The sequence below is a fragment of the Montipora capricornis genome, chromosome 10 (assembly GCF_036669925.1).
Source record: "Montipora capricornis isolate CH-2021 chromosome 10, ASM3666992v2, whole genome shotgun sequence".
Taxonomy (NCBI): domain Eukaryota; kingdom Metazoa; phylum Cnidaria; class Anthozoa; order Scleractinia; family Acroporidae; genus Montipora; species Montipora capricornis.
This window is the reverse complement of record NC_090892.1, coordinates 32,604,609-32,630,490: the sequence shown is the minus strand read 5'-3', so window position 1 is coordinate 32,630,490 and position 25,882 is coordinate 32,604,609. Positions and strand designations below refer to the sequence as shown.

The following is a 25,882-nucleotide window of genomic DNA, read 5'->3' as shown; positions in this document are numbered from 1 at the left end:
GCTTTTGTGTGTCTTTTTTGTGTCTTTTATTTTGTATGTTAACGGTAAGAAATTCTTTAATTAAAAACATACCGAAATTATAAAATAATTAAATAAAATCTGAAACAACCCAAGCTCTTTATTACAAAATGCTTACCTTTGGCTTACATGTTGATTTTATGTTAGTAGCCTAATGTTAGCATTGTTTTTTTTACGCTATGGTGAAACAGTGACTTGCAACCTGCAACATGCAGTTTTGCGTCACCTTCCATTTGTATGAAACAAAGTGTTTTTTTTGTGGCTGTCCAAATTTGTGCCGACCACAGGAACAAAAGAACCCATTGTTTCGACAGGGCCAATGAGGCACCTACTGGTATTGGACATTTACAACAATTTTGATTTCGTTACGACAGATACTGCTTGCTTGTAAGTTGGAGGCATGTGTCGCGAGCGGTCCGCAATGTCTAAACTGATGTCGAAAGGAACACGCAAATCTAAAAAGAAAATCAGGTCTGAAAACTGTTCCCCTCCCTCCAAAAACATGAGCGTACTCTTTGTTCACGTTCCAGTCCCGGCCTAGATGAGTCTTTTCTAGCTACGATTGGCTCTTTTTTTTCTTTTGCATCTCGTGACAAATCATAACAGGAGATTTGAATACACCTACGGCGACATCAAAATTCCGCTCTATTGCTTCGATATTGAATCGGCCCTAAACAACCCCGAGTTAACGCTTACAATGCGTCTAGTTCTCAAACAAACTGAAGCCGTTTACCTTCGCCAGTGTTTGTTCGCGTGACGTGAAGAAAATAAGCAAAGTGATCATTTTCCGAAATTAATGTGAGTATCCGATCACTCAGCCAAGAATTTTTTGGCGTAATGCACGATCGAAGAATCTGCGGGTTTTCTGCTGATCATTCTCGAATATATCAACAAACTCGACCAGTTAACCCATAACAGTGAAAGACCTCTGGGAAGAGCAGGCCAGAGACAACCAACAAACTTTTCGAATCCTGGCAAATGGCACTCGCTACATATTGTATCAGATCGGGTTGGATAATGAATCAAAATGAAGAAAACACTACACGTTTCATCAAACATTTAAGAATTGTACGCACCGTACAGATACCCACACACGGTGTTTTAATTTCCTGCGCATGTTGGAAGCTGCTCTTTCTTGTTACAGAGTTGAGCTGTGTAAAAGATGTGATTTCTATGCGAACGGTTGGTCGTCGGAATGATTCAAAATAGCCACTCTTCAATTTCCCACCGCCTGTTCGATATCCTATCGAGACTGCTATCTGGGTTGTCATAGTCGCTTCACTGATGCTTGATTTTGTCTCAGCAACTCGGGAAACTATAAACCAATTGTCTGTTTTCACCGGGTTCAAGTCAACGTCAAAGAACAATTAAAGGCAGTTGAAACTAAGGAGTCCCGAGCGTTTTTCTTTCAAGTCCACTGAATACAGAATTGGGGGGGGGGAGGGGGCCGGCGCTACGGTAACGTGTGACACATGTTCATGATCCATGTGGAGAATGTGGTTCTGCCAATCCGCACGTGGGAGGCTATCTTGCCTCTGCTCAATCAGCCCTTGTGTCTGTACATTTTCATGAGTCAGAGTGTTCTATTCTCCCAGGAATGGCGGGGAGTAGCACTCGTGGCAGATAATTGTATGTGGTGCGTAACTTTTTATAACTAAAAATAGAACTTATTCATTGTGTACACTTTGTGAACAATCAGGACTGATTCGATATAGTCCTGCTTATCCTCAACATCTAGTAATAATAACGTTGCGGCGCGTTCGCAAAGGAGATTTTAGACTCGCCCTTCTCGCATAGGTGTCCGTAAAACTAAGACATAAGACCTAAGACCCAGGAATCAAACAGAATCCCACAGAGTGTAATCCTTAAAGAAATATTTGTGCGTTTCTATATCGAAAAAAAGTAAGCGTTTCGATTGTTGAGACGACAATAGGCCTTTATAATGACTCGCGTTGTGACGAAAAATTAACATACGCGTCGAAAAAACAAAATAACATAGTAGTTCATTCTTTCACGCCACATACGCTACTGTCCCGCCCAGACGAGTCCGGCCGCCTGGCAATCCCGCATTGTTCATCATAAAGACCCAAAATAAATCGGTTGTTCTATAAATGCCTCGCCTGTAACTGAACGAATTGTTCAGTTGTTCTTCGGAAATTATTGGCATTCAGGTCGTTTACGTCCTCGTTGGAAAGCAACGACGGGCTTTTATCTTTGATCAACCTCTGTCTCGCTAGGCCCATAGTAAACGAATTCAAAGGTCAACAGGGTCACATTTCCTGTCTGGCGAAGAATACTGCGAATCGACAGCTAGGGTGACTAACTGCGTTATTCTGAGCAAAAAAAGTGCAGATCCAGCATCGTAATGTGAAACCGGAATAAGCCTTTGATATCGTGTGGATCAACTTAAATACGCCTTTGACCTTATTACTCTGTTGTTACCATTTAACTTCAACATAATGCACGCACGCCCGACCCAATGTTAGTAGCTGGGTGTCCTGCTATTCCCACCCCTCTCTGCTCCAATCTGTTGACCTTTGTATTTGTTTACATGCGCTCGCGACAGAGCCGATCACAGAAAAACCCGCCGTCTCTATGAATTTCCAACAGGACATACACCTAACTGCCAGTAATTTCAGCGAAGAACAAATGTCAACAAATTCATTCAGTTACACAAGATCATTTTAGAACAACGATCTTATTTTTTCCTTTCTGATGAAATGTCGGATCGTCATGTGGCCTGGACTCGCCTGGCGTAGCTTTTGCGGTGGAAGAAGTATCAAGCTTTGCCAGGATTTCCTCCTTACCCGCCGGGGGGTCATGATTAACTTCTTAATAACCAGAGCGCGAGGCCCCGCTACTGGGGAATAGGCCTGATTTAGCAACAGATTTGGAACGTCAGTGGCGACGTCACGCGCAGGGAAAACTACCAATGAGAATTTATGACTCGATAAGAAAAGAGTGAAGTCTACTCTATTCTGAATTCTCATTGGGTTTTTTTCTGTGCGGGGCCGTCCCCACTGACGTTCCCGTTCTGTTGCTAAATCAGGCCAATATGGCCTGAGGTCCGTGGCAGCGCGAGGTCCCGTCCAAAAACGACTGAGGCCAATATTCCCCAGTGCGGCTTGAGCTACAGTCTCAGAACATAATTAGTTGGGACACTTCATGCGGACAGCGTCCTCTATTCCCCCTCTCGTGCATCCCCCTGCCCCTCTCAAAGGTTATGTTTGTCGCAGTTCAGTCAAACCAGCTTCCTTTGCACCGCAACATTGAGAACAGGAAGGAAGAGGCATAAGTGGTCACCAACAATTGTGTCTGGGACTGCAGCTCGGTGAGTAAGATAGTTTATTATATGGCTTTTTAATTACCTTTTTATATTTTGTTAGAAACACCAACAACACTTTGTTCAAACTTTAAAACATGTTTCGACACCCGAAACTAGTCTGTCAAATTCACAAGTACAGTAGAGTTGAATATATAGTGTGACTCATGTCCGACCGACCTGCTATGGCACTACAAGCCTGCTATGTTGGCGAAACTAACCCGTCATTTTTCTGCCCTGCACGCACGTGAGCACACACTATTTTTCAGTGAATAGGACCTCGCACTACGTTTTTAAAACATTTACAGAATTTCTGAGACACGATTTTTTTGGTATGCCTGCACCTATTGTGCTCTAATAGACACCTGTTTCAGCATCCTTGAGCACGCTTCCACCGACCCTACTTCCAACTTAAGGTAAAAGAAGCGATTCATATTCAATGGGAGAAACGTACCACCCTAATCACTCAACTTTATCCATGTTAATTTAAAACTTTCTTTGTAATTTTTTACACTGTCATGTTCCTTCTTTTGTTCCTTATAGTTAGATTAGCATTTTGGTTTATCCCTATTTATTCAACTCTGGGTACTTATAGTAAATTTAAACTGAAGATGACAGTGAGTTTCTGTCGAAACCATGTTTTTACATTTTGCTGAAAAGTGTTGTGTTGTTTCCTAAAATATCGGATATCGTCCATGCTACTTATCCAGACCTTTTGGTAAGTTTCCCTTTATTGCTTTTTGTTATTTGTCAGCCCCAGTAATTTGGCCCGTGGGTACATTACGGGAGAATAATGCCCTACACTATCAAGGTCACAATTAGACCAACTCAGAAGCGGTCTGTTAATATTGGCTACCAACACAATGCCATATAATAAAAAGCCTTATTGTCATCTACAAAAATCGAGACTTAATTTTTTTTGATCTCATAAACATAATATTATTTTCTGTTCTGGAATAAAGGGGTTTTTGCGGTGCTCATGTTCTTTCTATGGCTTATTTACTGCTTTGGGCGTTATTTTTATTTCGCGTGTTTTCTATTCGGCATCTTTTTATGTATATTTTTGAGCCTTTTTGTTAACGGCCTAGGGATTGCTGTGATAACTAAAATGAATATGGTCTTGAGTTTTTTCCGGGTCTTAGTTTTCCCATATGTCTTAGGTCTTAGGTCTTAGGTCTTAGACTTTCCGGACGCCAGTCATTGGCAACGTTTCAGGGTCATTCTGGTTGATTTTACCGATAATAAGTTCCTTGTTGAGTAGTGCTGGGATTTAGTTGGTTGTATGCGATTTTCTTCTCACATTTACTCGCAAACCGTTGTATGGGTACGCGGAATCGTTTTGTAATCATCTTAGATAAGAATAAAGTACTGAACTGAACTGTATACAATGTTAACAAAAAAAGACATTACGATATTCGAAAGGATGCTAGGCACCGCTTTAAGGAGGCTCGAAATAGTTTCTCCTTTTTCAAACAAATAAACATATTCTGTTTTTTAGATAAAGTTATTGGTAATCATATCAAGACAAAATCTAGCCTAGGGTATTTAGTACCGCACTCCCCAAATAACTAGTCCTCACATCAACATTTTCCTCTAAGTAACGTGTACCATGGCAAACGACTATAAGGGCATTCCTTGAGCCTTAAAACTCAACACTATTGTCTTTTTTGAGAAAACAGGATGGTGAAATCTTCCCATTCAGCGTTACCAGATAATGTTAGAAATAATCTCTAAAATTAAAATTCAACAAAATCTCCAAATGGTCTGGATAGCACAAGTGTTACTAATATTTTAAAACATACAACCCCACTTTTGAATTTTCGGAACATGTTTCGATGTTTCAAACATCATCTTCAGCCATAGAGAGTGTAACATTAAAATTTTTACAAGTGAATTCGTATATATATATAACTATCAATACAATGATTCTTTGTAGATTAAATGTTTGTTACTAGTACGTAAAATTCAAACGAACAAACAATATTATAGAGAACACAACTGACATCACGGTAAAAGTTTAAAAGTGTAATGCTAAACTGACATGATCAACGTGTTTGTTGAGTTCGGGTTTCAACCCGAACTCAACAGAACCCGAACTCAACAAACAAGTTGATCATGTCAGTTTAGCATTACACTTTTAAACTTTTACTGTTATGTCAGAACTTTGTGTTCTCTATAATATTGTTGGTTCGTTTGAATTTTACGTACTTGTAACGAACATTTAATCTACAAAGAATCATTGTATTGATGGTTATATATTTATACGAATTATCTTGTAAAAAATTTTAATGTTACACTCTCTATGGCTGAAGATGATGTTTGAAACATCGAAACATGTTCCGAAATTCAAAAGTGTTGTTGTATTTTTTCAACAAAATCTGTAGGTCAGTTTTTTCAGAAAAATAAGTTTTTTTGAAATAATATGTCTTTGTTTTTTCAACTATAGAATTTTTTTAAATTTGGAAGACAAACGCTTTAAATTATCTAAGCTAACATGCAAAAAATGAAAAATTTTCACCATCCGGAAGCAGAGATATAAGTGAGTAAAGTTGCAAAATCAGGGAATATGAGGGGGTTACAAGATCGGCATTTACGCATGCGTCACCCCCTCATTTGAGTGCACACGTGGGTGTGCATGCCAACACTAACGGATTTAAGTGACCATGAACCGTTTGTGTACAATTTTTGTTGTTTTCGGGAATAGGAGATGTCTCTTTATTTTCCATATGTATGGGAATTAGAAGAAAAGTTAGCGAACCTAGCGGTATTGTTTATTTTCTGGTGACCCACTTTGAATCCTTAGCTGACGTGACAGCTTTTAGAATTGCGTGTGTGGCTTATGCACGCATGCTCATGCCGAAAACCCTTTGCGAGCCTTCTTAAATGCGCGAGTCCAAAAATGGTTTCTGTTTAATATGACTCCCGTAATTGTTTTGAAATGAACCCATTGTTGTTGCAAGTTTGAAGTTGCTGATGCACAAACTATTAACGTGTTTCCTTTCCCTTGGTACTTGACCAATGGATTTACATCGAACCAATTGTAGTAAATCAGTCATTCAAAGGGAGAGATGAATTCAGGTAATCCAAAGAAAATAACAAAATTTATAGTTATCACTTTTGTTTCTTACTTACCCTTACTTCAGATTTCGCTTAGTAGTTTGCAAAACATACTTTTGTACACAAAAAATAAACTGTGACATAATGTTACCTGTGTACCTATCTCTCTCGTTTGCCAGTTGGCACATAGGGCCCTCCACAGAAGCTTTCCATGTCTGTCTGTCTACCGAAACGCCCCGCACCTCTCTTCCCACGAACCCCATCCTCCTTCTTGTCATCCTCCCTCTCAACGGTCGCTTCTCCATCGTTGTCTTTTGGTGTCTCCCCCCCTCTTTATCTTTTTTCCCCTCCGATCTTCCAATTTAACGCCCGTTCCTTGTATCGCTTGCTCTGTCCTGCTCCCTTAGAATGTGGCCAAATGAAGCTTCCATCTTCTTCTCTTTACTTTCCTGACGTCACTGGTGACATTTCCACTTCTGGCTAGTAACTCTTTGGTGGGTGATGTAATCTTGCCAACGTATGTTGTGAACCTCCTTCCGGAGGCATTTGTTTTGAAACCGGTTGAGAATGTGTTCATCGCGTCTGTGGTCCATTTTCCAGGTCTCACATCCATAGCATCAATACAGGGCAAGACGAGGGTCTTGTTACAGTTGTTCATCCTTTGTTTCTCTTTGAGGATATGCTCTTGGGGAGTTCCAGATCTTAATTAGCCTAATATATGTCCCTCTTGCCTTTGAAGGTCTGATTCTGTAAGTCCACATTCCATTCCCACCTCGCTTCTTTATTGACTTTGGTGCCAGAGATATAGGTAAACCCTCCTCGACCTTCTTTGATGTTTTTTACCGAAAACACACCACTATGCTGATAGGGTACTTGATCTCGTCGCATTGTTCGTAAATGACGTGCGGTCCTTGTCACAAGGTTTATTGTTTAGGCCGACCCTTTTTTGGCTTCCCTGTCCAATTCATTGAGGTTTTTGTCCTTCCTTGCATTTGATTTCTATGACCGAGGATAGTAATGCACTGTCATCTGCAAAATCCCTTAAAGGGGTGTCCCCCATCCAGTTTTGTTTGTGTTAGTCTCCCACCTTAATGGCCGTTCTTGCCCCTTAGCCCAACAGTTTCTGTTTCCTCATTATCCCAGTCCATCACTCTAAGAAAGAGTGAGCATCCAGACATGTTGCAGCCTTGTTTTAACAACACCGCGTCTTAATATTTAACCATTTCACCTACTCCTCTCCTCCTTGAGTGTCATTCTACAGCACATTGGAAAATTTCTGCATAAAACAGCTGTATTTTCCTTATGATCTTCTTCGGGAGGATGCCTTACTTTCCACAATGATAATCCATAGGTTGTCCGGTGTACTGAGTCGGCAAGCTTTCTCAAAGTCTATAAAGTTCAACATATATAGTTGCTGTGCCACTCGTTTGCTTGCTTCTATGATATTCCTCAAAATGAAGACCTGCTCTGTTGTTCATGACATAATACTGTATAGTATTTTCCTCCCTCTCCCTGCTGATATCTTTGAGGCAACCCAGGTCCAAATCCATTTTTTGAGTTGACTTTATGTTACTTACTGCAAATTATGTACTTTCAAATGCTTTACAGCTGTTGAACAAAGAGCCTTCCCTAGCTTTGTGTAATACTGCCATCTTGTATGGGTATCATTAATTTAATAAAATATAGAGTGGTGTTTCACTCAAGTGAATCAGTGATCCTCTTTTTCCACTGAAACAAAGTCGAAATGTTTTTCCATGATAAATAGAGCCCCAATTCCAGAGGATTAGTTGGGTGTACACCCAACATGGGCCGCCATGACGTCACGTGAAATCACGCTAATACTTATCAGATTGTTTGCATAATTTAAGCAGAGATACCCCTAAAGCTCCTGAAAGATAATTTGAACCAGTTGCCCTCGTCAGACCACTGCACGTTTTGCCTTGCTTTCTACTACCACTAGAATAGGGGTAATATTTTGGGGAGGAGGGGGGGGGTTGGTTTATCATTTTCTGTTGAAAAGGATCATGTGGAATATGGGGAGGTGTGCAATTAAGCCAAATATTGTGGCTTATTGTCGATGTATCAGTGATCATCTGTGGTTGTCAATGTCACCCACGTCAATCAATTAGCTTGTGAATGCTTCCAATAACTCATATATAACCTAAGTCATTTTGGTCAAACGTCAAAACTCAGTTCAAACAGAGGTTAACCTTTTCCTACCTATGCTTGTTCAGGAGTGACTCACATTCAGAAGCTCTCAAAAGACCAACTAGAGACACAGACAGTGTGCAAATACTGAAATACTCATACTTTTCCATGGATATAATTTTCGGACGGCGCTAAAAGAAAGCAAATAAACAGTGTAGTTCTGTATAATCGTTGTTATATCAGAGATCACAGTTATAGGGCAAGATTTGTGCCCCACTCTAGTATTATACAACCAATTACAAGAAGATGTGTTTTTTTGGACTATCTTCACCAATTTAATGGCATCTGTTTACTAGATAGATCAGCAGAAGACGTCAAAATGTGGTAAGACATCAGTGACACACTCTCGCATATTTGCCTTGTGTGCCACTTTTTTGTTTCTATACCACATTTTGACGTGAGCTCCGTGATCAATTACTGAACAGGACGCATGGGCAACATGGAATCTATTTGTTAAGCACAAAAATGCACAGGTTCCCCCATCAACAGTTTATTTCAAAGTCTAATCGCATGGTCATTTATTGGCCTAATATTGGTGGCAATTGTTGTGGCGGGGAACAGGTGTTGTTTTGAAGTGTATGTTCATTGGGCCCTTTAAGGGGCCAAGGGCCTGATTGGTTTTGCGCCTCTCCTCTCTCATCATGGGTCTTGGCTCACCACCATAGCTGGTGGAGGGAATGATGCATGAAGGGTTCAAAAACAGACTGTGTTGAGGATTCTCCCCCCCTTCAATGGATGGAAGTGGAACAGAGGCCAGGTTTAATTTATCCCTGGGGTATTGTGTTTGACCCAACCTATAAACGTGCTTTATGTTGCTGATTGTGTAAGGGTCGTTTTCAAATCATCGAGTGGGCCAGAGTTTTTTTAATTCAAGAGATTTAGATCGAATGGACGCTACAACACAGTATCACGTGACAGCAATGTTAAATGGTATCCCATAATGAAAACACCGATTATTTCCAAACAAGATTGTGATCACTATCGTGATTTATTATACTGGCTCTGTCTCAGCGAGGACTGGGAACTATATAAATTTCACGAATTTGATTGGCTACAATCGATATTGACTTCGCGGTCCTAGATTTTCCCATCTAGACCGGCAGTCTAGACCCGGTAATGGTTTTCGCAAGTGAAAAGATGCCAAACTAAAATGCAAAAATATTGAGTAATTTTTTCTTTCTACCAATATTTATTTATGGAATTGCCAAACAGCATGCATGAACAAAACGTGAGAGTGAGGATGTCGAGCAAACTTTGGACAGAAATTAAGTTGCAGCTCAATCGCCACTCATCGACGTTCTGCTAAGGACAAACATGTCAGTCTTAGTAACCAAAACCAGTTTTTTACATTAAACGAATCAAGTTGTTCTTGTTTGGCACATATAGAACATCTTATTAACCGAGCTTAGGTCGGTCTGTATGGGAGAATCTTGTCCGCGGGGGCGGGTACAGACGCTGGCGACCTCGTTCAAGATTTCTCCCATACATACCTCGCCGCTCGTTAATAAGAACTAAGTAATAAGTTACCTTGGCAATGGGAGAAGCCGAACAGAAAACAACCCTATAATATTTTGGAATAACGAACTCCGTGGCCTGACGGTCCCCCGTTTTTGATTTCTCACAAAGTGATTAGAAGGCCACGGTGAAAAACCTTCGGTAAAGGTTTAAAAAGTTCTGGTCTAAGCGGATTTAGAGCCACCTCAAAAAAATCTACCATAATAGAGGGGCTAGTTCTTCGAATTGCTCGTGTCATCCGAACAAAAGAACGGTATGTCCGACGTTCGGGGGAATAAATTAGCATATTGTATTGTTCAAAAACAAAGGAAAATGCAAATTAATTTCCCCTGAACCTTGACTCTGTTCTCTTGTTTCTGCACAATTCGAAACTAGCCTATTGAGGTGGCTCTGAATCCGCTAAACAGAAGTTTTTTAAACTTTACAGAAAGTTTCATCTTTCCTTCTGATTACTTTTCAGAGATAAAAAGGGTGTCACCGAGATCGTTTTTTTTAGATATAAGCAACTAAAGACAATTTAAAGGTTGTTTTTACAGGGCTTGCCCGTTGCTACTGACATTATACATCACAATAATGACTGTATCTTGTTCAGCAATAATTCGTGTTTGTGAAGAGATCAACCCTCGTTGCAAAAGAACCGTGGACAAAAATTTCTCGCTTATACGGAACATTTCATGTAGATAAAGGTTGTCCAAAATTAAGAAAATAACTACAGCATTTGATGGTTATCACGCTGAAGAACTGAGTAATGCTGAAAAATCGGTATGACATTTAAATTTGATAGTTACTCTTTAAAACAATGGTGCAACATGTTATGAGCATGTGTTGAGCCCATCCCACGTCATTGATTTGTGTGACATCTGCACTGCGAAAAATGCATGACGTATGGCATTTGCAGAGGGCAAACAGCATAATTAAAACATTCCAATGATTTTGGCGGACTTCAGAATACTTTGCTTTGCGGTGGTATGAACAACTTTGTAATTTGCTTTTACGCAGGGCTGTCCCGAAACAGTACACCGTAATGACCGCATAAGAAAAATTGACGTCAATTCGCGTAAGTACAAGATCAAAGATTGAGCATAATGGAGGTGGACTGAACTGTCAATTGTCATAAGGTCGGCAGACCTTTTCCACGGGTAAAAGGTAAATTGTGAAGGGTAGAGATTTCTACCTAACGGTTACAGCTGGTTATCATGTCGGATTTGTAGATAAATTTAATTCTGGGGCCGGGATCTCAAAGCCTGGTCAGCGCTAACCGTTGGTTAAGAGGTATCAAAACCTGTAGGTTTCCATGGTATTTAACGCTGGTTCGCGCTAACCATGCTTCGAGCAACCCGGGGCCAGCATTTTAATTTCTTCAATTTTCAACATCCTGACCCGCCACCTAAGAATTACCATGAACGATATTACCTTGTTGCTTTCATTTCTTCCATATAATGTTGATCGATGAAAATTGAGCACATATTGGACAAGATTTAATAGTCAAGAGAAAAAAATGCCAAGCTAACGAGAGTAAGCTACCCACGGTGACCATGCGAACAAAAGAGTAAAACAAGTTTTAAAACCATTCTGTCCGATTTTCTTTGGTCACTAAAGGAACGAAATCGAAAAATGAATTGCAAGAAAAAAAGTCAACAACACGCGGTATTGTGGGTGGTCGGCCAAACCACGTAGTATCCCCAGCCAACAACGGACAAAACATGGCTAATTACCATGTGTGTGCTAAAGCCCATTTCCGACTTTTTCGTTTTGGTCCGCTTCAAAACAAATTTTTCCAGCGAAACGTTAACTATTTCAAATGCAAAGAGTTTGATTTTGATAAAAATGCTCCTCAGCATTACCATTTCAATGGGTTTACAAGAGGACTCGTTTTCAAAAAAAGAGGCGAACAACTATTCAGAATTGGCGTTTCTTTGGGATGACCCCAAAAAGGGTCATTGATCAAAGATCACTTTGATCATGGTGCATCAAAGGAACTGAAGAATCCTTTCCCAGATTGGATTCATGGGTTAGGTAGAAATCTTCACCCTTTTACTCGTTACCCTTTACCCGTGGAAAAGGTCAGCCGCCATAAGGTATATTTTATCTGTGGAGAAATTATATTTTTGACTTGCACTGTTTTGTCCATGTTTTGTATCTTAATGTACTCTTAACGTGTTTGACGGCAGGCCGTGTCACGACTTTAGCAGGAGGGGCTCAAGGTTACAAAGACGGAATGGGTGACAAGGCGAAATTCCATCAGACAGCAGGTACAGCCAAATATTTGGATTTTGTTGGCCGAAAAGGTGTCGAATCGGCGACACCGACTTTTTGTCGGTACTTCGGCTTTTAGAGTAGCACATAAGTTCTTAAAATAACTTTCTTCCTCTTTTCAAACAAATATAGGGTGCATAAGTTTAAAGGCAGTCTTAGCTTATCCGTAAAAGCAATCGCTATACTAGGCTAACTACCACGTTAATTTAAATTTTCCCCTCCTTTCCACAAATCCAAGAGGCTACTAAAATCAGTGTTTATTTGATACATTCAAGAAAAAAAGAAAATATAACGCACTGTTATTTTTCACAGGATTGGCTATCGATACGAAAGGAAGGATATTGTATGTGGCAGACAGTGTAAGTTAAAGTAATTAAGTTGTTCAGTGGGAAATGACGTCATGACTGTACAATGTTCATTTTTATACTATAGAGAATACTGGAGACGAATATAATGCACCTCGACGACTTTAAACATTTTCATATCGTCGCTAGTATAACAACGGCCTATAGCGCAAATGGGTAGATTTTTCAGGGTTTTCTACCTTCAGGTGTTTTTTGCATCCGGCCAACAACAAGTCCAAAACGTAGACTTAAAAGTGGAAACTATTTTTTTCTTATGTCCCATGGTTTTAATTATTTCTTCTTTAGGCAAATGACCGAATAAGGAAGATTGATCTCACAACAGGTCAGGGTGTTACCTTAATCTCTTTTGGTCTTGGTGCTTTCTCAAACTATACGTGTTGATACCGCCTCAGCCACCATTGCTGTCGGCTTAAAGCGACCACTGCGAAAAGGAAAAACAATTTGCTCAAAGCATGGAATGGAGGCCTTATCCAAATATTACCAAAATCCCAATTATCGAATATTTAATTTGTCTGTATTGCTTTTGGTTTGAATTAAGTCATCTAAATGCATTCAAAGCAGACCTTTGTAAGGAGTGGTATGATCGAGATGCTTTTACATGCTTTATTTTGTACAAGTAATTACATAAATTCGAGTGTAATTTGGAATAAATGGTCACGAGTAACTTTTTTTGAGACAAGCAAAATTTCACGAGCCCGTAGGACAAGTGCATTTGTAGTCTTTGAAAAAATTACGAGTTCTTATTTATTCCAAATTGCTGAAAAATATGTGATTGGCTTATTAATAACAGACTAAAAGACATGAACAAATATCGAGAAAGCCTTTAAGCAGAAGAGACGCGGAAGAATTGCACCATCCAGGGCTAGCATTTGATTGGCTATCTGTGGCTTTCTTTGACCATTGACCAATGAGAATGCCAGGTTTGTTTCGTCTTTTTTCACTGAATAACCTCTTTTCTGCACAACATTTCTCTAAGCCAATCAGAATATTGAGCCGTTTTTTCATGTATATTATTAAGACAAAAGTACCATTCCTTTAATCATTCTAACTATGGTTTAATGTTTCAGCCGAGGTTACCTCCTTTGTCGGCAGCGGGGAGTCAGGCTTTCTGGATGACGTAGGTACAAAAGCCTTGTTGGCCAATCCACAGCAACTTGAATTAGACAGCATGAAAATGAGGCTGTATGTCAGTGACACGGTTAGTTACTGTTCTCCTTTAGACTTTACCTAGTTACTGGGTTGCCAAACGCAGTCGGAATCTGCGTTTCATTTCTCCGTGTGTTTTTTTCTGTGTCGTGAAAAGTCTTTCCTGTCCCTTCCCCACTAACTAGTGTCTTTGTGTGTAGAGTCTTGACTGCGCGTATGTTTGGTAAGTTTGAAGGGGTACTAGAAATGCATAGATTTCATCCGGTGGACACAGTAGAATATTTAAGGACGGTTGCCTACAAATTAATGATATTTTTTCCCCGGTGTATGATTATGCCGGAAATGTATATCTTAACAAGTGTTATTGAAATCCAAAAAGAAAATTGGGGGTAACCACGCATTTTTCAAAGATAATTGATGAATAATGTTTGTAAAAAGCTTTAAAATACAAAGCAATGTATTGCGTTCTTTCTCAAATTGAAGCTTAATTATTTCTCAAAAATGCATGGTTACCCCCAATTTCCTTTTTGGATTCCAAGGATACTTACTAAGATCTACTTTCTCCGGATAGTTTTAAACCGCGCAAAAATATCCCTGTATTAGTGAGTATCACCGATAGGAAATCCCAGTATCTCGAGATACGTAGATCTGTCTTTTGGCTTGCCTTTTACTGTTACCGTGTAGCATGAAAATTTTTCGGGACTTTTATTTTGAGGCGCGAATTCGGACTGAAATTTCCGCTGGGAACTAATTTTTGCGGTTTTCTTTTCAAGCAGCAAGACTATTTTCAACTTCTATTACTTTTTGGTAAAAAAACCCTTCAATCATCGAGAACCTGCAAATTATGTTGCATCCTGGAGGCTTAGAAAATTGTTAACGTGACCTTTTGATTGACTCCTTTGAGTTCGTTTCTTATGCCTCAGAGACTGGAAAAGTATTTATCGTTTGGTTTGGTTTGTAGCAAGCTCCAATTGCTTTTTCTTAATGCAAATATGAAAATAAACGATCTTTTTCACCCCACTGTGTGCGGATTAAAGTCATTTTTAGTTATATTAACGGGGGTAAATTTTTACGGTTTTTAATCTTGCTGATGTTTTTTCTGCTGGAACTTATTTTTGCGGATCAAGTACATCCGCAAAATCCGAAAAAAGTAAACCCCGCGAAAGAAAAGTGCTACACCGTAACTCCTGGCTTTTGCGATACCATTTGGTGCAAACGTAAACCAAAAAAAGACTTGACCTGTCATCAGATTAGAATGAAAAAACGTTTGCTTAGGGCAACTCTAGACATGCATGACATGAAGGAAACCGTCCGTCAGAGTAATTTGCAGTTAGTTTTTTGGCAGACTATTTCACTTGAAGGGGCTATGTCACGTTATTTTAGGGTGTTTCGGGAAAATCTTTAATTAATCACGAGTTTAAAACTCGAAAATGCTTATGTGGAAATGCCCTTACCGATAAAATTATCGTAACATCACAAACGAAATGATTCTGAGAAAAAAAACAACCTTAATCGAGGCGATTTGTCATAATTTTGAAAAACGTCGGGTCGACTTTTTTCAAGATTACCCAAATGTAATCCGTTTCAATCTTGTACCTTTATGGCCATCCATGCTTCTCTTGCAGTATTTCTTTTATGTTGTTCAACAGTTTTAAGAGGTTATTGCAATGTTTCATTCTACTTTTTGGGCATTTTGGGGAAAAAAGTCTAGTGTAGTCTTTCTAGCTTTGGAGCACTAATTAGGGACACTGTAAACTGAAGTTAACTGTTAACGCAAATCAAGGCAAATGTTCGGAAGATGGGAAAACCGGAACCCACATATGACGCAGTCTGGGAATCGAACTCGAGCCACATTGGTGGGAGGCGAATGCTCTCATCATTGCGCCATCCCTGCATCTCAAATCATGGAATTATATTATTTTTAGTGACATAGCCCCTTTAATTAAACAAGAGACGAGTGAGTTTCACTCAAGAGCGTGTTTTGTTATCTTTGAACTGAATTTATTACCAAAGCTTAAATTAAAGTGGGAGGCGCGGTGGCCTCATGGTTAGTGCGCTCGACACCGGATCGAGTGGTCCTGGCCGGGGACATTGTGTTGTGTTCTTGGGCAAGACACTTTACTCTCACGGTGCCTCTCTCCACCCAGGTGTATAAATGGGTACCGGCGAAATGCTGGCTGGCATCCCATCTAGCGGCGGAGTAAACAAAATACTCCTAGTCTCTTCATGCCACAGAAACCGGGATAAGCTCCGGCTCTGATGGGCCAGACATTACTTAAAAAATTAAAAGACCTCAAAACGGGACACGACATTACAAAATAATTCAACGTGTGAACATGTGAGCCAAAGGGCCATTGCTGGCATGACGTCTGGGTAACCCCTCAAATGGTCTACATCCTCCCACCCCCCCCCCCCCTTCCCCCCTTCCCACTTAAAAAAAAAAACTGGAACGCTACAGTTCAATACCACCCAACTCAGTGCCTTCTGTTCTTGTGTAAGACGTACTACAGGCAACCCAGGTTACGCTTACGGAGCGTCTACTTAAGTTGAAAATGGTAAATTTTTAATTTTATCGGATCACAGAGACATAACATTTCGCGTCACTCTTTCCGACAGGCTTGGTAACTAATTTTTTCGCAAAGGGCTTATTGTAAAATAGTAGCGGTAATGGGTCCAAATAATTGGCTTGAGGTCATCCGCTAGAGCTTGTTTATAGAGAGCAAATTTAATGGGTAAAGGGCTGTGCTAAGGTTCAATGTAATGTTTAAAACATTTTACACAGGATAATCATGCCGTAAGGATCATCTCTCTTCCAAACGGTAGGTATACAGACTCGCCTTTCAGTTTGATCACAGTCAACGGCAACAATGATAATGATCCTTGGGTATAATTACTTTATTTTTCACAGATTGGAGAAGCTGTAGATAATCAACGAAACGCTGACATTTGGTTCCAAGAAGTCGTTAGACCCGTGCTTACATAGCGATAATATTAGTATCATTGAAATAATTTTTGGAATTTGATGAACATACCTAAACCTTATATCACTCATCCGAAGTCCCCACAGAGATTGTAAGCGAAGGCTCTTCTGACATGATCACGGAAATTAGTAGCCATTACTGACGTCATCAGTCTATTTCAGTCTTGTTTACCACTCGGACTTGTGATCCGTTTCGTGTTGTATTTTTCAAATGTAGGGTTCTGTTTGTTTTATAGGTGATGTAAGGACGCTGGTTGGTGGAAGCCGAGGCTTCGCTGATGGTGTTGGAAAGGAAGCTAAATTTTTCCATCCAACTGGAATCTCACTTGACACGGATTCGGGGATATTGTACTTGGCCGACCATGTAAAAACTTATGAGGAAATTGAGTCACGTTAAGCCTGGTTTTCACTATCGACGCAAGCATAAGCACAAGAAGCATACGCAAACTCAGTAGTTTGTTGTTCATTAGAGCCTTTGTTAGAACAATAGACACTAATTAACAACAAGTAAATGCGCCTGCGTGTGTTGCTTGTGCTTATGCTTGCGTCGCCAGTGAGAACCAGGCCTTATAGTCTTTACAAAAATTTGGTTTATCAACGCAGTTGATAATGTAAATTGACCACCGTACAGAGATTCTAAAAGCCGACGTTTCGAGCGTTAGCCCTTCGTCAGAGCGAATCGAGGGATTATGGGTTACGTGTAGTTTTTATAGTAGAGTGGGAGCTACGCTATTGGTGGTAACATGGCAACGTGAAAAGTAGGAATATATTAGTTGAATGAAAAGCGTTCGTTAATACCGTGAGGATTAAGGGTGCCGATTTGAAAGATGAATTTTTGTTCCAGATTCTTGCGGCTTTCCGTCGTACCTAGATGTAGGGAAAGGCCGCAGATAGCCATGTGTTTTTTGGAGTGGTTAGGCAGATTAAAATGGCGAGCGACTGGCTTAGATGCATCCTTGTCATTCTTCTCAACATCGCGAAGGTGTTCGCGGAATCGGTCACCTAGTCGTCTACCTGTCTCACCAATGTATAATTTATTGCATAACGTACAGGTTATGCAATAAATGACATTTGCGGAGGTACATGTGAAACGATCGGTGATCTTAACAGATCGCTTAGGTCCCGATATCTTGCTAGTGTTAACAATGAAAAGACAAGTTTTGCATAGTGAGCGCGCGCATTTGAAAGTGCCGGGTTGCTCGTAGGTCTTGAGCGCGCTTCTAACTAAAAAGTTGCCTACGTTTTTGTCGCGTTTGAATGAAATAAGTGGAGGTTGCGAAAAGATTCTACCAGTCTCGGGATCATTTTGGAGTAATTTAAAATTACTAAGAATGATGCTTTTGACTGCGTGATTATGAGGATGGAAAGTGAGGGTGAATGGAATTCTGTCATTCTTATCTTTCTGTGACGTTTGTAGTGACGACTGTCGATCAAATTGTTGGGCGCGATGATGGCCCGCTTTGACCACAGAGACAGGATAGCCACGTTTTTCGAAGAACTGGCACATCTCCTCTGATTTGCTGGAAAAATCGGAGTCATCACTACATAGACGTCGAAGTCTAAGAAATTGAGAATAAGGAATGGAGTTCTTGACATGTGATGGATGTGACGATGAATACAACAAATAACTGTGTGAATCAGTAGGTTTGTAGTGCACACTAGTACATAGCACGTTGCCTCTAATAGAAACTTTGATATCTAGGAAAGCCAATGAAGTTTCCGAAATTTCCCAGGTATATTTAAGAGCCGGATGAAAAGAGTTGACGGAGGTTATAAATTGATCGAGTTCTTCTCTGCTGGATGAAATAGCGCCGATGCAGTCGTCGATGTAGCGGCCGTAGAGTTCAGGTTTGGGGCCGTTGTACTGATTAAAAAATTGGTGTTCAACATATCCTACAAAAAGATTGGCATAGCTAGGTCCCATTCTTGTGCCCATCGCTACACCATTAATTTGTTTGTAATAGTTGCCGGCGAATGAAAAGCAGTTAAGCGTTAAAACTAGTTCGGCAAGGCGGAGGAGCGTTTCCGAGCTAGGTTCTTTGACAGTGCGTTGATCGAAAAAGTGTTTAAGTGCTTGAAGACCTTCGCTGTTAGGAATGACTGTGTATAGAGATGTAATGTCCATGGTGAAAATAAGTTTGTCTTGGCCGGAGAAATTGAAATCGCGGAAAATTTGTAGTGCGTGTGTACTGTCTTTAATGTATGATGGCAAAGATTTGACGATAGGCGTCATAATCCTGTCTAAGTAGCTAGAAATGAGTTCGGTGGGGCAACTACAGGCAGAAACGATAGGTCGACCTGGGTTGTTGGGTTTGTGAATTTTAGGCAAGAAGTAAATGCACGAAGTTCTAGGGGTGTTGATGATGAGATTAGTGGCAGTGTCCGGTAATTCTTGATTAACTATAAGATTTTGACTTAGCACACTTAGCAGTAACTTAGCTTTCCGTTTAGCCACTCTAATTTTCGCCAAAACTAGGTTTTGTAGTCACATCAACTTCATCGGCCGTTCCCTCAATTCTAAAGTCATTCCTAAAGGTTTTCGCTCGAACTTTCATGCGTCTACATTCTCTCACTCAAATCAGTATCTTCACCAAATTCGATGTGCGCAAAATTCTTTTTCACGTAATATTATGAGGATCACAATTAGAGCTATGTGCCAAAAACGAATCGCACTTGACAAACAAATTCTTCATTGCCGCTCCGAACTTTCCAAAATCTGTCCAGCAATTTTAGTACAATCGATTCGCGCTAAAATCCGACAACTTAATTCTGGACTGTTTGACCATTTACACCAAACCAAGACTCTTAAACTTCAACAATTAATAGGTACGCAAATTACCGACGACACTACATTGCATAGCCATAATACCGTAATTTATATTCCAGAAAATCTTCCGCTTACTGACTCAGAGAAATCTGTTCTCAGTAAGGGCCTAAATTTTACAAGATGTTGAAATGCAAGATTTTAAGCAAGATGTTGAAAAATTCCTTCGCTGCGTTCAGTTAAAAGCCTTTTTTCACGACAAAGAGGATGATTCGGACACTCCTAATAAAGATATTTTTGAAACACTTCTAGTTCGCAAATCCAAATGGACTCGCCCAGAGGGACAATTTGCCTCTTTAGATTTTTTTACCAAAAAATGCCGTCACGACATTCACAAACTTAAATTCAATCGCAACACTAAATTTTCCAACCTTTCCTCGGAAGAGTGGGCGGCGCTTAAAAATCTTAGTAAACGCAACGACATAGTTGTCAAATCGGCCGACAAAGGCGGCGCGGTAGTTGTTTGGCGGTCCGACCTTTACCAAAAAGAAGCTTTGCGGCAACTTTCGGATACCTCGTTTTATGCCAAAATCCCTAAAGATCTCACTTCCAACAATCAAAAACTTGTCAAAGACACCATTCAAAATCTTATAGTTAATCAAGAATTACCGGACACTGCCACTAATCTCATCATCAACACCCCTAGAACTTCGTGCATTTACTTCTTGCCTAAAATTCACAAACCCAACAACCCAGGTCGACCTATCGTTTCTGCCTGTAGTTGCCCCACCGAACTCATTTCTAGCTACTTAGACAGGATTATGACGCCTATCGTCAAATCTTTGCCATCATACATTAAAGACAGTACACACGCACTACAAATTTTCCGCGATTTCAATTTCTCCGGCCAAGACAAACTTATTTTCACCATGGACATTACATCTCTATACACAGTCATTCCTAACAGCGAAGGTCTTCAAGCACTTAAACACTTTTTCGATCAACGCACTGTCAAAGAACCTAGCTCGGAAACGCTCCTCCGCCTTGCCGAACTAGTTTTAACGCTTAACTGCTTTTCATTCGCCGGCAACTATTACAAACAAATTAATGGTGTAGCGATGGGCACAAGAATGGGACCTAGCTATGCCAATCTTTTTGTAGGATATGTTGAACACCAATTTTTTAATCAGTACAACGGCCCCAAACCTGAACTCTACGGCCGCTACATCGACGACTGCATCGGCGCTATTTCATCCAGCAGAGAAGAACTCGATCAATTTATAACCTCCGTCAACTCTTTTCATCCGGCTCTTAAATATACCTGGGAAATTTCGGAAACTTCATTGGCTTTCCTAGATATCAAAGTTTCTATTAGAGGCAACGTGCTATGTACTAGTGTGCACTACAAACCTACTGATTCACACAGTTATTTGTTGTATTCATCGTCACATCCATCACATGTCAAGAACTCCATTCCTTATTCTCAATTTCTTAGACTTCGACGTCTATGTAGTGATGACTCCGATTTTTCCAGCAAATCAGAGGAGATGTGCCAGTTCTTCGAAAAACGTGGCTATCCTGTCTCTGTGGTCAAAGCGGGCCATCATCGCGCCCAACAATTTGATCGACAGTCGTCACTACAAACGTCACAGAAAGATAAGAATGACAGAATTCCATTCACCCTCACTTTCCATCCTCATAATCACGCAGTCAAAAGCATCATTCTTAGTAATTTTAAATTACTCCAAAATGATCCCGAGACTGGTAGAATCTTTTCGCAACCTCCACTTATTTCATTCAAACGCGACAAAAACGTAGGCAACTTTTTAGTTAGAAGCGCGCTCAAAACCAACAAGCAACCCGGCACGTTCAAGTGCGCGCGCTCACGATGCAAAACTTGTCTTTTCATTGTTAACACTAGCAAGATATCGGGACCTAAGCGATCTGTTAAGATCACCGATCGTTTCACATGTACCTCCGCAAATGTCATTTATTGCATAACCTGTACGTTATGCAATAAATTATACATTGGTGAGACAGGTAGACGACTAGGTGACCGATTCCGCGAACACCTTCGCGATGTTGAGAAGAATGACAAGGATGCATCTAAGCCAGTCGCTCGCCATTTTAATCTGCCTAACCACTCCAAAAAACACATGGCTATCTGCGGCCTTTCCCTACATCTAGGTACGACGGAAAGCCGCAAGAATCTGGAACAAAAATTCATCTTTCAAATCGGCACCCTTAATCCTCACGGTATTAACGAACGCTTTTCATTCAACTAATATATTCCTACTTTTCACGTTGCCATGTTACCACCAATAGCGTAGCTCCCACTCTACTATAAAAACTACACGTAACCCATAATCCCTCGATTCGCTCTGACGAAGGGCTAACGCTCGAAACGTCGGCTTTTAGAATCTCTGTACGGTGGTCAATTTACATTATCAACTCCGTTGATAAACCAAATTTTTGTATACTACTTCCCCACCGACGCAGCACCACAGTTTCTTTAGAAACTACCCCTTCATTCACTTATAGTCTTTATGTGCGATTTTTTAGTTAACGAAGTTTTGACGACAAATTGTTTGTTTCCACAGTACAACCATGCATTAAGGACTGTGGACACAACAAATGGTAACTATAAAGCTTTTGTTAACCGTCCATTTTTACGTCTTGTGTGACGTGTAACTTCTGAAGGAGTGTTAGTTAATCACTATCTGGAATGTTTAAGTCTTTTTGTTGACGTGACGTATTACTAGAATTTTGTGGATATTGTTCACCGTTCAAACATAACCGAAACTCGATTTGCACCAAAAAAGACATTGCATGTAGGATGATAAGGCGAAACAAGACAGAGATCTTGACAAGTTGATAACACTGGCTGCTATCTGCACAGGTAACCCAGGCTCACTGTGTGTGCCACATAGGTTAATATAGAGAACATATGAGGCGAAGTTTAGGTCTGGAAATTTGCCAGAAAATGGAAATAAAAATCGATGAAACTTACCATGTGGTGAGCTGTTGTTGTCTTTAATACGTACACGAAGTTTCGGGAAAAATGGTCCCCGTTCACCTTCCTTCATAGTAGAGTGACAAGGTAGGAGACGGAAGCCAGCGTAGGGACTCCGATCGACCCAAAACAAGCACGATTTTTTTCGTGAAAATCGAATCCAGTCGCTAAATGAACACGCCAGGCTCGTGGAACATGAATTTCTCTAAACCATGAATCCACTGAAGCATCTTCAGGTGGAGGTTCGGTTAATTCTGTAATTGAACGCACAAATTGCTCATTTTTTTGGCGTTTGTAAATAAGTTTGAACACCAGCATTATCACAAACTATGTAATTGTCCGGTCGCCTTACAAGGTAGCCGAATAGCCCGTAGCTTCGTAGCCACGTATCTCAGCTTATCTCCGTAGCCGCCTAGCCATAATTTGTATTCTACAGTTACTCCCATAAAAATTAAGTCGCACGTCCAATTCAAAATTTTGTTTCTGTCAGTAGAACTCAAATCTTTTTTTTTTTTGTTCAGGTCAAGTGAGAACCTTAGCAGGCAATGGTAGGGAAGGATTCAAGGACGGGATAGGGTCAGAAGCAAGATTTAATTACCCGGAGGGAATAGCTTTTGACTCAGATAATAAAGTCCTTTATGTTGTGGAATTTGTAAGTTATTTGAAACCCCATTTACGTAACGTTTCGGGCTAGTCTTAAGAATATCCAGCCGGTAGTTTTTTTGTTAAGGCGAAATAATTTGAGGGTGAAACGGTTACGTGTGACTGATGACCAAAAATGTGCTGTTTTTTCAAATATCGGGTAAAGATGCGTTTCACGTTACGTCATCGTCGCCATGTTGGTGGACGAAAACAAAGGATCTCTCATCTTTTGGTAAAAAAGTCGTTCTTAGTTCTTAGAAGGATTTAATATATACTGTGGCCTGCAAGCTTATCGTGTTTCTCGTTACACTTCAACAACCGTTCAAACTTTGTTCAGTTAACAGTTAAATGTGGTGTTTGTTATTTTTAAGGACAGCAATGCAGTAAGGATAGTTACTCCACAAGGTACCGTATGTATATTTTAGTTACTTCACAAGGGTGATATCTTGTCCTCTCGCCTTTGAACCAACCTAGCTGGCGGACAACAGATAACGAAGAGCCATTTTTTGACAGGTAAAGTGAGTACTTTGGCCGGTGGTACTGAAGGCTACCTTGATGGTGTGGGCAGGCAAGCTATGTTTTATCATCCAACTGGTCTGACCTTTGACCACAGAAAAAAGATTATCTACCTCACAGATCAGGTGAATGTCATTTGAAGTCGATTCGAGAAAGATTTGTTTAATTTCGGTTCGGTTCTTTTATTTGCGCCCTGAGGCAGCGGAATTCCGTATTAACAACTTTTTAAAAATAGGTTAAAAACATGTAGTGTATTCACTTTAATTAATTCCGTTTTTGGAATTTTCAAACCTTCCCCCTACTGCGTAAGTTCGAGGCAAAGTTCTGATTCTTTGTGAAATTTGCTTTTCTTATTATAGTATAATCACAGAATAAGGAGTGTCAGCGGAATTGGCTCATCGGTAGTAGATCCAAACAAATCAGGTATGATTTTGTAAATAAATCTGTTTAGTCTCTCAAGAATGGTACGTTAGCCCGCCCATTCCATCCCCCTCCCCCCACAAAAAATGCCAGGGATCTCAGTTTTTGTCTTTTACGAGGGCGCGGTGACAAGACCACTTCCCTCCCTCCAATGTAGCCCATGTTCAGATCCTGTGCGTCGCGGTAACCGAGCTCAGTTTTGTTGTTCTGGCCTTCGTGCGAGGGCTTTTCTTCAATTCTTTAACCCTTTCACCGCCAAAAATGCAAATTGATACTTGTAGATTTTACTCTGTCTAACGCTAGACGATTTCACTCGTCAACGGGGAAGCCCTCGGCGGTGAAAAGGTTAACAACATCTAGGTTCGCTCAAAACCCCAATGTCCCCAGTTAAAGCGATAAGTTTCCGTATTTGCATTTGGCGAAATTCGTATTACACAGCATCAGATATGTTGGAAAATCCCACCGGCAATTAAAACTTATTTCTGTGATGTTTTTCCTTTGTTACAGTGTTTGCACGCTCTCTGCAAAGAACACAGAGTTTCCCGCATTTGTTTGCATACTTAATTTTGTCTTGCCTCTTTTCCTTCGTTGCTTTCATGTGGTGTGTTCGCCGGAGGCAGCGGCTTGTGTTTCGATCGTCCTTACTGTAATAAATCACATTACCTGCCCCTGCCAACAGTGGTAGTACAGTGCAATAGGTATAGGCCATTGCATCATGGCGTCATTTGAATTCCAAGATCAAAATGCTTTAATGTGCAGGTTTTTCTTTTCTTCGGGAAACGAGAAGGCAATTGCTAAAATTTGTCTGACAATAGAAGTCACTCAAAACCTTGTGGTCTTTGCAGTAAATTTCGCCATCATGCAAGTGACTAGGCTGAGGGCTAGACCAAAGTCACCTGGGGCCCGTTTCTCGAAACTGCCGAAAACTTTTCGGGCCCGAAAAGCCATTTGTGAAAATGCCAGCTGCTTGCTTTGGAAAGCCGATCTTTTAACATGTTTTCAAGCTAACTAAAAGAAACACGTCTGTGAAGTTTGACGACTTAAATCCTTTCCGTTCTTGAAATAAAAAGGGAATTGTGACACCCGAAAATGGCCCGAAAAGTTTCGGGACTTTCGAGAAACGGGCCCTGGGAGGCGATTGCAGGCTCATTTCCCGAACAGCGGCTGGCAAGCGAGCCCAGGATGTGACGAGGATTACAAAAAAAATCTCTTTTCCCTAACCTTCATAATTCTTAAATTGCTGTACAATATTTCATCACTAAGGGTGCATTCGATTGACCGTATTCCGGAATAGCAGTTAGAAATCGTTCGTTTTTACGGAGATTCATATTAAAATTGTCAAACACCCGCTACAATTTTATTCAGTTAAACATCTTTACCATCATTGTTGCTTCAAAACGCCAGACATACCGTTTTAAATCATCACTCCGCGTATTCTCATTCCGGACTTAAGTCAATCGACGCTCCCTAAATAGAGCGTATACTGTATTGCCCCAAATTTGAACAGAGTTTTTGACTCCCGTTTTTTACATTTTATAGCGAACATCAGATGTGTTTTAGAGAAATTTCTATTTTCCTCTTCTTTCATTGCGCGTACGATCTCCAAGCAGAGACGGGAACAAGATAAGTGATTTTTCGCCAGTCAAAAATGACCGCAACT

General features: G+C 40.4%; 1 protein-coding gene across 1 annotated transcript in view; it reads left to right on the top strand.

Annotated features, from left to right (window-relative positions):
- Positions 1–6,408: 6,408 nt before the first annotated feature.
- Positions 6,409–25,882, top strand: part of LOC138020678 (NHL repeat-containing protein 2-like) — a 19,592-nt gene continuing 118 nt past the window's right edge. Inside the window, 17 exon segments of the mRNA XM_068867617.1 lie at positions 6,409–6,418; positions 9,320–9,369; positions 9,371–9,394; positions 9,396–9,428; positions 11,120–11,177; positions 12,292–12,372; positions 12,689–12,735; positions 13,027–13,063; positions 13,809–13,939; positions 16,670–16,706; positions 17,104–17,231; positions 22,232–22,268; positions 23,166–23,296; positions 23,658–23,691; positions 23,800–23,927; positions 24,162–24,225; positions 24,730–25,882. The exon segment at positions 24,730–25,882 is cut by the window's right edge and continues 118 nt beyond it. Of these exon segments, the coding sequence (XP_068723718.1) occupies positions 6,409–6,418; positions 9,320–9,369; positions 9,371–9,394; positions 9,396–9,428; positions 11,120–11,177; positions 12,292–12,372; positions 12,689–12,735; positions 13,027–13,063; positions 13,809–13,939; positions 16,670–16,706; positions 17,104–17,231; positions 22,232–22,268; positions 23,166–23,296; positions 23,658–23,691; positions 23,800–23,927; positions 24,162–24,225; positions 24,730–24,872 (1,173 nt within the window). The 3' untranslated portion in view covers positions 24,873–25,882.